The 11,757-nt window shown below is 51.3% G+C and overlaps 1 protein-coding gene across 1 annotated transcript in view; it reads right to left on the reverse strand.

The window, feature by feature from the left end:
* The window catches only part of IGSF21 (immunoglobin superfamily member 21), a 194,175-nt gene that overhangs the window by 106,643 nt on the left and 75,775 nt on the right, over nt 1–11,757 (reverse strand). The window contains exon 3 of the mRNA XM_004377197.3: nt 10,478–10,599. Within this exon, the coding sequence (XP_004377254.2) occupies nt 10,478–10,599 (122 nt within the window). The remainder of the gene's footprint in view (nt 1–10,477; nt 10,600–11,757) is intronic.

Consider the following 11,757-nt stretch of genomic DNA (forward strand, 5'->3'; position numbering starts at 1 on the left):
GTGGGCAGACTTCCACCTTTGGGGAAAGTGTCATCACCAGGGAGTTGTAGAAAGAGCATCTTGCTCCTGGTCCTCCCCAGTCAATATGTATGTCTGTGTGCACAGAAACGGAGGTCCCTCCAAAAAATCCTGTTGCTGTCAAGTTGGTTCCTACTTATGGTGACCCCATGTGTTACAGCGTAGAACTGCTCCATAGGGTTTTTATGGCTGTAATCTTTATGGAAGCAGATTGCCAAGCCTTTCTTCCGCAGTACAGCTGGGTAGATTCAGATCACCAATCTTCTGGTTAGTAGTTGAGTGCAAAACATTTGTGCCACCCAGGGACCTCAAAGGAGAGGACAGAATCACCCAAATGGGGAGTGGGAGATGGGGAGGGGGAGAAATAAGAGAAAAAGAATATTGTGCTAACAAAGGAAAACTGTGGAAGAGGAAGGGAAGAAGGGAAGTCAGAGAACAAAAGAAGAGGTCAGCCTTTGTGGGTAGGAAGTGAGGGGAGAAGGGCCTGGGGGCAGGGAGGGAGGGAGGCGCATTCATTGCAGAGTGGCCAAGGACAGGCTGTGCATGGCCTTGCTGGGACCCTGGAGAAGGTTCTGCCCTGCCCCCCTGGGCTGCTCATGGGCTAGGTAGGGGAAGCTGATGTGTGAGTGGATAATTGCAACAAGGCTGAAAAGAAGAGCTGGAGTGCATGGCACAGAGTGATCCCAGAGCACAGCCCTCAGGGATCGATTCTGCAGAGGGGGAAGGGTTGGGGAGGCTGTGCCTGCAGGGCATTTGAGCTGGACCTGGAAGCACCACTGGGCTTCAAAAAGGCAGAGAAGGGCAGGCAACCCCTGGAGAAGGAGCTAAGAAGTGGACAGTGGAGAGATCAGCACCAGGAGGGGGAGGCAGGAGAGGAGACAGGCAGCAGGGGCAGGAGGAGGCGGGAAGCAGGGAGGGGGGCGCCCCACTCAGTGGGACCTAGGGCAGAGTAGCCAAAGCATGTTAGATTAAACGGAATTCTCGGCAAGTCAAATGGAATTGATGTCGCTAGAGGAGTCTGCAAAGGCATGGGGCACTGGATGACTGGCTGAGCTCCTCTCCTGGACCCAGAATTGGGCAGCACTTCGCCTCCTCGACCAGGGCATCCGGGGGCCTGGAACTGCCAGGCTGTGGCTACTTTTAAGGTGGAGACTAAAGCCGGCAGCTTCCTACTTGGAGGCCCAAGCATCCTGGGCAACATACCCACTGTGTGTGTGTGTGTACGTGTGTATCGCATATGTATCTGTGGGTGTATGTGTATTGGTGCTTGTGTTATGTGTATCTGTGTGTGTATCTTTGTGTGCATGTGCATCTCTGTGTGCCTGTATCTCTCTATGTGTATGTGTATGTATGCATGTATATCTGTGTCTCTGTGTGTATCTCTCTGTGTATATCTGTGTGTGCCTGTGTGTATGTGTGTATGCATGTGTATCTCTGTGTGCTTGTGTGTATCTGTGTGTGTGTATGAGTGCATATACATGCGTCAGGGATTGAGAGACCAGATCACAGACCAGTTTCCCTTACTAAGTTAGTTCCCCATGTTTCCAGCACTTGGCACAGGTCCTGGCATGAGCTGGGCACTCAATTACTGTTGGCTGAATGAGCCTGCTCTCAATAGCTCAGGGACCCAACTAGTAGACACGGCTTCCACGGGCTGTGGAACCCCAAAACTTTGGGATTAACCCAGGCTTCCCCCTGCGGAAGCTGTGTGATCTTGGGCAAGTGGCCTCCTCTCTGCTCTTCCATTTCATCATCTCTACAACAGGATTCCATGCGTCTGAGATCTGCCTTCCATGGGGCAGTTGTTGGAGTTAAACCAGATGAAGGATGGGAGGGACTTTTACTGACTGTTTGAAATGATACTTCCACATTTGGATAACCCATCAGCCCATCAATTCAACAAGTCTTGACTAAGACCCTTGCTGGGCACTGAGGACCGAGAGATGTGGAGGGGGTCCCTGGCCCTGAGAGAGAAGACCCAGGGGGAAGGCCAAGAGTGGGTTCTAGTGGTCTGGGCGGAGCATTGCCAGACACAGAGGGTGGTGCCATAGCTCTCCCTTCACTAATTCATGTGCTAGGGTGGGAGGCTGGGGTTGGGTCCAAGGGGGCAACTGGTGTGGAAAGCGTGGGCAGACTTCCACCTTTGGGGAAAGTGTCATCACCAGGGAGTTGTAGAAAGAGCATCTTGCTCCTGGTCCTCCCCAGTCAAGCCCTCACTTCCTGAAAAACTCTGCACAGTGTCTAGCACACTAAAGCATTGGACACAAGTTAGCTGTCATTGATCTACTGAAAACTCCTGGTGGCCCCCCGGGGGCACAGCCCTGCCTCCTGGAATTGATGCCATGTCGGCCCCGTGTCTGTGAGGTCACTCTGTTCTCAGGGAATGGACTGAGAGGTCACTAGCTGGCCAACTATTTGGTCACCTTTAAATCAAACAGGTCTGGCCCTGGGGACTTAGAACAATGGTCCACTGGCCACCAGCTACCAGCAGCAACTGTAATTATCTACGTCTGGGATCTTCCCAGAAACCCTGATGGCATAGTGGTTAAGTGCTACGGCTGTTAACCAAAAGGTCTGCAGTTCAAAATCCACCAGGTGCTCCTTGGAAACTCTATGGGGCAGTTCTACTCTGTACTGTAGGGTCGCTATGAGTCAGAATCAACTCAGTGGCAATGGGTTTGGGTTTGGTTTTGGTTTGGGATCTTCCCACTGAATCCTTTGGCTCCCTACACAAAGACCAGATGGAAGGTGTTGTGTGGGGCAGATCTTTCCAAATCTCACTGCCAACATCGTCACCTGGAAGACTTCATTAAAAAGACAGATTCCCCGGGCCTGAGTCCAGACTGTTGGAATCAAATTTTCTCTTGGGGGGGCCCAGGAATTGGTATTTTTAAGAAACTTCCAGAGAGTTCCTAATGCAGGTGGTCCATGGACTGGCCTTTGGTGTAGACACCACGGGTGGGTCGCTTGTTGCCTAGGTGATGTGTAGATGCTGCCACTCAAGTAGTAACCCCGCAGGTTACATGAATTTACTGAAAGTTCCCCTAGTGGCCAGGAGAACTGCAGCCCTCTCTTCTAACATAATCCCTGCATTTGCAATTGAGACTCAAGCTCACTTGAAGTTGAAGGCCAAAGGTTTTCTATGCTGCTTCCACTGAAAGGCATGTCATACAATCTGTTATGAATAAAGTGCTAAAAAGAGCTCAATGTTATTTTTATAATGTCACTCTCGCTCAATTGCATTCCAGGTTGATCTCTTGGGTGGGAGAGAGAGGAATGGTTTCCCATGGGTCAGGAATTGGGCATAACTTCGGAGAGAAAATTCCATAAAGGCAGGGTTTGTGCAAACAGTTAAGTACTTATCTGCAGACTGAAAGGGTAGTGGATCGAATTCACCCAGAGGTGCCTCAGAAGAAAGTTCTGGTGACCTACTTCCAAAAAACCCGTCACTGGAGAACATGTGGAGCACAGTTCTACTCCGACATACATGGGGTTGCCATGAGTCGGAATCGACATGACGGCCACAGATCTGGTGTCTGTCCTATTGCCCAGTGCCTAGCATGAGCCTGGCACATAGTAGGTATTCAAGGTGTGTTTGCTGAATGATTGAATGGATGAATAAATGAATGACCATTCTGTGTGCGAAAGGCATCTGTTCTGTATATTTTGGAAAAAAAAATGCACGGTTCATGATAATATGCAGAAGGAGAAAGGAGCTAGAGAATTTGACTTTCAAATCCACAAGGGTTGGATAGCAAAGAAAACTTTGCACCCACAGTGGACAAAGAGTTTGCCCTGCAAATTAATAGATGAAATTGCAGAAGGGACATTAACTTTTCAAAGCGAAGCACACCGTTCTTGAGAAGTTTAATTCTGTTCTTTGGACCAAACAGTTAATGTATTTAAAGTCAACCACAGTTTTTCATTGAAACAGGCCCCAGAAGGTTTCTACTTTGAAGCTGTTGCTTGCCTGCTTGAAGTGACTTTCACATCTCCATGCCTTGGCACACATGTGTCCTCTGCTTGGAGTATCTGTTCCCGCCTCCTCTTGTCTAAAACCTACTTATGCTTCTAGGACCACTTCAAATGTCACCTTCTCCACGATTTCTCTCCATCTCTGATTCATTATTGCATTACATCAGAATCTCTCCCACGACAGCTATCACTTTATTACTTGAATTGTTAGCTGTTTATCTCCCCTTTCTCTCCTTTCATTCCACAAATATTTATTGTTCCTTTCTAAATGCCAAGTAGGTTCTGGGGTTACTGAGATGAAAAAGATACAGCAGAGCCTTGGAGGAGTTTGGGAGTGAATGGGGGTCTGGGAAGGTGGAGGGAGGGGCAGGCCTTAAGCTCTTGGATGCAGGGGCTGGATCGTGGCTGTGTTTTGGGGTGCAGTACTCCCAGCTCTGTGCCTCACATGCTACAAATACTCAATACACGTCGTTGAATGAAACATGAGTGGATGAAGCTCAAAGTAATAAAGGAAGTGGCGTTTCTTTCAGCATCCTCAATGCTCCAGCCTCTTTTTTCATTTACTTGATTTCTCCCACATCTCCCTCCCCTGATAAATGCAAACTGTTGTTAGGTGCTGTGGAGTCGGTTCCGACCCATAGTGACCCTATGGACAACAGAACAAAACACTGCCCAAGTACGAATTAGGAAGGTGCAACTGTGCCCAGGAATTCTCCACGCGGCCTCCAGGCCCTGCTCCGCCCACCCACCTGTTCTCAACCACGACCACAGTGCATGGTCACATGTTGGCGCAGGCTGGAATTCAGACCCAGTGAGAGATGTGGTTCTCCTTGGCCCACCCCTGCCAGCCCCAGGTGGTGGCCCGCCTCCTTCTCTCAGACTCTCTCAGATTTGGAAATCGAGTCCTGAAGCCTGTAAGGAAATCTCTCTCCATTTCCCCAGGCTCCTCTTCCTTTCCTGGCACCTTTAGCCCGCCCTCCACGCGGCAACCAGGGCGAGCTTTACAAAATGTATATCACAACAGGCTGTCACCTTCAGTAGCTTCCAGTGCCCTCAGAATAAATGCCAACTCACTTCCTTGCTCCCTGTACTCCAGCCACCCTGGCCTGTGGCAGCTCCTAGATCATGTCAAGCTCACACTTACCTCAGGACCTTTGCACTTGCTGTGCCTGCTGCCTGTAGTGCCCTTCCTCTCCCCAACCCTTCCTGAATGGCTCCTTTTTATCCTCTAGGTCTCTGCTTAGATGCCCTCTCCTATGAGAAACCTTCCTTGACTACTCACTTCCTTGACTACTCTCCACACTATCCTCATCATTCTTTATCATTTTACTGTATTTTCTTTACCATAAAACCAGTTGCCGTCGAGTTGATTCTGACTCATAGCAACCCTATAGGACAGGGTAGAACTCCCCCATAGGGTTTCCAAGGAGTGCCTGGTGGATTTGAACTGCCAGGCTTTTAGTGGGCAACTGTAGCTCTTAACCACTACGCCACCAGTTCTTTACCATATGCATCACAAATTATAAACATTTTTCCTTATCATTTTACACATATGTTTTATTGCTTGTCTCCCCTCATCCCTACACTGTAAACCTCACAAGGGCAGGTCTGGGTATGTCTTGTTCATCATTTTATCCCCCGCATTGCTCCTGACCCATTACCTATATGCTCCTGACATACAGTCGTTGCTCAGTTCCTTTTATGAATGAATGAATGATGTAAATGTTGGCGGAAGGCAGGGAGGCTTGAATTGTTCCTCCTCAAGGCAACTGGCTTATCCAGAAGCAGGGAGACCTGAATGTGCTCAGCTTCCACCATTAACTTGTCCACCCCACAAGTATTTACAAACCATCCACAATGTGCCAGGGGGTGGGGTGCTGTACTGAGGGCTGGGGAGACGGTGTGGAAGAAATTAGATCCAGTCCCTGTCTTCATGGAACTTCCGGTCTCATGGGGGAGGTTGACTGTGAAGACCTAGTCACAGGGCACTAACTGTAAGAACAGAAGTATACCAGGGCACGTAAGCCAGTCTGCGCAGTCAGGACAGGATTCCTGGAGGAAGCGGCATTTAAGCTGAACCTGAAAGGATGAGTAGGATCAAGTAGGCTAAGAGAGGTGGGCAGGGTGTGTAAGGGGTTGAGGAAGAAGGGAGGGAGCACATTTAACCCCTCGAATCTAGATTTCCCTCACCCCAAATTAGAACCAGTGGTGCCTGCCCGATGCACCTCACATACTGAGCAGATGGAATGGGCAAAGGACAGGTACAGCATGTGTGGGACCCGGGGTTGTTAAAGGCTCACTGTGATTTACCATGTCAGCCAAATAGGTCACAGCTGCCACCTGAGGGCCGCCACATCCTGGGGGAAGACTGAATTTTGCCCGCACAGTCAGTCTTCCCTGTAGGGAGGTAGCTCCACCAATCCACTGGTACTTGTGCTGGGCCTGGGCACAGGTGAATGGGGCCGAGGCAGGGAGTGAGAGGGCAGGTGTGGAGGACCGATGTGTAACAGGTCAGCAGGTGGGATCCTGAGACAAGGATCTGGGCACATGTGGTTTACTTGGGAGGAGATTCCAGGAAGTCCTGGTGGGGCATGGGGAGTGAGACAGGGAAGGGAAGGAAGCCAATGCAGGTGCATCGTGAGGTTGTTCTGGATGGCCACTGGGCCACAATCCTGCTGGGGAACTTGGCGAGACAGTGGAGAACACGAGTCAGAGCTGTCCCTCCTCAGGGGCAAGGGCCAGGGCATTCTGCCACCCCTCCCCATGAGTCACAGGCCCAGGCTGCCCTGGGATGTGAGCTCCCTGGCACTTCTGGCCTGGCCTGTGTGCAAGGCGAGTGGGCTCCAAGAGCTGAGAGAGCTCGAGGAAGAGTCCCGGGGCTGGCGGGTGGAGGGTGGAATTAGCGCTATCTGGAAGAATGAGGGCTAAAGCCATATGGGCAGAAGCTGACACATCCCCACCTGTCTCTACCACAGACCCCTCTTTTCCACCTTCAGGTCTCAGCTCTCGCCACCTTCCCTGGAGACCCTGCCTGACCACCCCCTAAAAGGCACCCAGCACCCATCACTCTCCAGTACTGTACCTGCTTGGCCCTGCATTGTACTGTGCATTATCTTTGTACAATTTGCATTTATTCACACACTTGCTGTCCTTGTTTACTGCCTGTCTCCCCCACCAGATTGTAAATCTGGGCCTGTCTGGTTCCCTGCTGCATCCCAGGCCAGGTTACTAGTAGGTGCTCAATTAAATATCCTTTGAAAGAACAAATTGTTGCAAATTGCAAGCTGGGAGCTCTGGGCTCTGAGGCTCAGAACTAGATGGGGCCTCTAGGGACCTCAGAGGGGCAGTGACCTGCCCGAGGCCGCATAACCTGGGTGCCACACTGCTCCCCTCCTTTCCCATCATCTCCCCTGACCCCTTGACAGAGGCCTCACCTGACTTCCATCTCTCCAGGCCCTCCAGTGGGAAGAACAGCTCCCAGAGTCCGTGGGGTCTCTCTCTGCTACCCAGAAAACTGCTCTCTGCCAAGTCTTAGTAATCTGCTCAGCCTCATTCTCCACACCCTCCCTAGCTGAAGAGGAAGCAGCTCACAGCAGCTGTGGAGCTGGGACTCTCTCTAGTTGAGATGCATTAATTTGTAAATATCTTCATTTATATGTAAATGCGGAGTCCCTCACCCCAGCGTCAGCCCAAACGAGGCCCTGAAGCCTCACCAAGCAGCCTCCACAAGCACCCTGCCTGGGCAGGCGGGCAACTCTCCGCTACTGGATTAGACTAGACCCCGAGGGGGTCGGCTCCTTCCTTCCCTTTGGCTGTGGCCCCTGTCCCCGGGAGTTCACCCAACCTACTTACTGAACCAGGCAGCTCAGCACGTGAGGCTTCCTGCCTAGAGGACCCCCACAGTAACTGAGGCTCAAGGAGAAGGCTGAGGAGACCTGTCCCGGGCATGGGGTGGAAAGAAAAGAGTACTGGCCATGAATCCAGAGACCCAGGTTGAGGCTCAGTGCTGCTGTGTGGCCTTGGGCAATCTCAGCCCCTCTCTGGGCCTTGGTTTCCTCCACTGTAAAATGAGGAAGGCAGCATGGTGTGAGGGTAGGGACAGGTGGTTTGGGGTCTGACTGAGTTCATGTTGTTCCAGCTCGAGACTCTTGAGCAAGATGCTTGACGTCTCTGAACTCCGTCCCCTTCTGTAAAAGGAGGCTAGAGAAAATATTAATACCAGCCTGTGTCTGTGGGGTTATTTGTGAGGATCAAAAGAGAAGTATGTAAGGAAGCTTTATGGGATTCATAAAAAGGTGAGTTTTGGGTTTTGTTTTGTTTTTATGGTGAGGAAGGAGGTGTTGAACTAGCAATAACAGCAAACATGCATCCCCTGGAGACGGTGTGCGGGCATTTTGCACGAATTATCTTGTCAAATCCTCACAAGGCAGCAGTGAGCCTCTTCCTGTCGTAAGTTCAGAGGTCAGGAAAACTCAGTCACAGTTACTGACCCAAGATCTCACTGATGCTAGGAAGTAGACAAGTCAGGATTTGAACTCAGGCCTCTAGACACAAATTTCACTTAAATTTCACAATTGTTTGAAGGTGATGCTATTAAGCCTGTTTTATAGACAAAGAAAACGGAAGTAGAGAGTGGTTAAGGCCCTGGTCCAAGGTCACACAGTAGGAAGTAGCCGAGCTGGGATCTGAAGCCAGGTCTTCCAGTGCCAGGGCTGGGCTCTGGGTGCTAGAGTGAGCACTAGAGGGTGGGGGTCAAGAATGTCCCGGGTTTTTCTTCCTGGCTTAGGAGTCATCCTAGAGGTCACACTTGCAGTGATTGGTGGTGGTGGGGCCTGAAAATGATGGGATAGGTTTGGGGGGCCTCTCAGAGACCATGCTAACCACGCACGGGGTGGAGGTGGGTAGCGTTTGGTTTCTGGGAGCCTGGAGGTGATCGGAGTGCTCACTTGCTGCAAAATCCTCCGTGGTTCCCAGAATAGGGATTTTCTTCTCCAAAATGAGTTTCATCTCCTTTTTCATCTTGATTGTAACTGGTTCGTCTTAGGTGTACTTTCATATTTTAAGGTGCCTCAAATCCTTCTTGGGAGCGGGTGCAAAAGAAATTATACATAGACAAATGAGGCATCTCTGCAGTGATTCAGGCATCTTCTCAGAGCCCCTTTGCATCCACCGAGCGGCTGGGTCTTACTTCCTGGCACAGAGCCCCGCGAGGAGGAAAGGCAAGAGCACCTCTCAATGCGTCTACTGCAGCTGGCTTCTCCTTCAGCTTTGGAGTCGACTGCCACTTTCTGACTGGGCACCAGGCTAGAAAAAGTGTAATGTGGAAAAAGAGTGTGTGTCTATCTGCGCAAAACTATGCACGCTCAGTGCTGTGTGAAGTTCCTCTGCATTGATGCAGTGAGGGCTCCCTCTAGTGGACGGGAGGTTACTAGTGTAGTTGCAGCACTTCAGCTTTGGGGGAGATCAGCGCTGCTGGGGTGAGGGTGGTCTAAAGAAGGTGTCCCACAGGAGGATCTGCTTAGGTTGGGTTCTGAAGGTGATCAGGAGTTTTCCAAGCAGAGCCCTGGTGGGGCAGTTGAAGAGCTTGACTGCTAACCAAAAGGTTAGCAGTTTGAATTCACCAGCTGCTCCTTGGAAAGCCTATAGGACAATTCTACTCTGTCCTATAGGGTTGCTATGAGTTGGAATCAACTCGATGGCAACGGGTTTTGTTTTGTTTTGTTTTGTTTTTTTTTAAGGGAGAAAGGCACTCTAAGAAGGGGGACCAGCACATGTGAAGGGTCAGAGGACTAAGATAGGCTTGGGGTCTTTTAGAGAATGCCTGGGGTCATGTGTGCCCACACATCTGGAAAATGGCAGGGCCTGGAATGGTATCTAGTTAGTTTGATTCTACTACCTTAGAGCCTCTGGAAAGTGGGGGCAGAGGTAGAAATACTAAATATCTCCATCCTTGCAGACTCCTTCCTCCCCACCCTGCTGCTGCTTCTGACCTGGGGTCGGCTATTTAGGGTCTGTTTTCCTTCCCAGACTTGGGGCCCTTGCAGCCTTGGAGTCTGTGGGAAACACAAGAACATGTTGCATGGGCTCCTGAGCCAGGCAGACCTGGTTCACACACCAGCTTGGTTATCCCTGGCTGTGTGACTTTAGGCACGTTGCTGACCCTCTCTGGGCCTCAGTGTCCTCATCTGGAAGTGGGGTATGGAAATTCCACCTACTGGAGGAGCTGGCTGAGGAGACGACGTCAAGGGCCTGGTGCCTGCTCAAGGTTCAGGAGTTGTGGCTCAACCCCTCCCTGCCTCTGTGTCCCTTTGGGAGTGGGGTCCCACTTCTGCAGCAGAGCCCCCAGCACTGCCTTCCAAGTCCATGGAGGGTGATCCTGAGAACTCCCGAGAGCACCGAGGAGGTTGACATGAAAGGGCTGAGAAGTGCCCCTCCAAGCCCCTGTCCCCTCCCTGACCCACCCCACCGGGGCGCAGACCCTCACCTCACAGTGGACTGGTACACCAAGTCCTCCCTCTTGCGGTAGTTCTCCATGTGGGAGTAGTTGGTAGAGAACATGGCATCGAATGTGAAGATCTTCTGCTTGATGGTGCCTCCATCTGTCACCTGCAACAGAGCACAGAGGCATCTGCAGGTGAGCAGTCAGCCAGGCCCAGCCACCCCAATCTACGTGGAAGGGGCTCCTGGGACCCTGGGGTGGTGCAGAGGCCAGGAAGCCCAGTGCCCACTGCCCTGGTGCCCCTGGAGAAGCTTCTCATTGGAGATGTCACAGCCATCACTACATCCTCCCAGGATGGAGGGGGTATTCATCCCCATTTTACTGATGTGTAAACTGAGGCTCTGAAGTGAATTGACCTCCCGAGGTCCTACAGCTACAAAGAGCAGAGCTGGAGTTCACACTCTGTTTGTTCTCTCTAGCTCTTTCCAGTGTATCAGGCTGTCCCTCTTTTGTGCCTGGTCTGTCTTGCAGAAGTGACAAGCAAAGTTCGGGGGAGCTGCGGGCAAGACCAGAGAGTGTGGCTGTGTTTTGCAGAGTCAGCCATAGAATCAAAACCTGGTCCCAAAGACTTCTTGGCTCCCAGGAGAGAAGGAATGGTGGAGCAGTCTGGAAAGAAAGCAGAGAGAACTGGGGACTGCAGGGGGCAGTCACTGTGACAAAAATCCTATGGGGGAGACAAACAAGCTAAATAGCAATAATTTATGATAAATCCTCCAAGGGGTAGATCCAGAATGTCTGGGGAGCCCAGAGGAGGGGCAGCCCACATCCTGGGGATAGGGTAGTCACAGAGGGCTTCCTGGAGGAAGCAAAGTCTAAGCTGCCTTCTGAAGGAATCGTAGGAGCTAACCAGGCAAATGCCTAGAGTGCTTTCCAGGCAGAGAGGACGGTAGGAGCAAAGGCCCTGAGGCAGGAAAGAGCCAAGTGTGCACAGTGAACATATACAGCATTTGGAGTGCCTGGAGCAGACGGGGGTTGCATGAGAAGATGCTGAGGAGGAAAGCGTGGGCCAGATCATGAAGGGTCTTGTAGGCAGAGGAGCGCAGCTTCCTCCCAAAGGCAGTGGGGAGTTGGGGGCAGTGGCCACACTCAGATTCTATTAAAGTTCATCTGGCCTTAGGGTTAGGCTAGATTGAAGGGGACAAGGCTGGATCTAAGGGGACAAGGCTGGAGGCAGGGGACCGCAAAGGAGGCTTGGAAGACCCTAACTCACGCACACTGTAAGATGGAGAGAAGGGCTCAGGGTGGAGAACTTGCCCTCTTCTGGA

Source organism: Trichechus manatus, unplaced genomic scaffold (genome assembly GCF_000243295.1).
Source record: "Trichechus manatus latirostris isolate Lorelei unplaced genomic scaffold, TriManLat1.0 scaffold00048, whole genome shotgun sequence".
NCBI classification, from domain to species: Eukaryota; Metazoa; Chordata; class Mammalia; order Sirenia; family Trichechidae; genus Trichechus; species Trichechus manatus.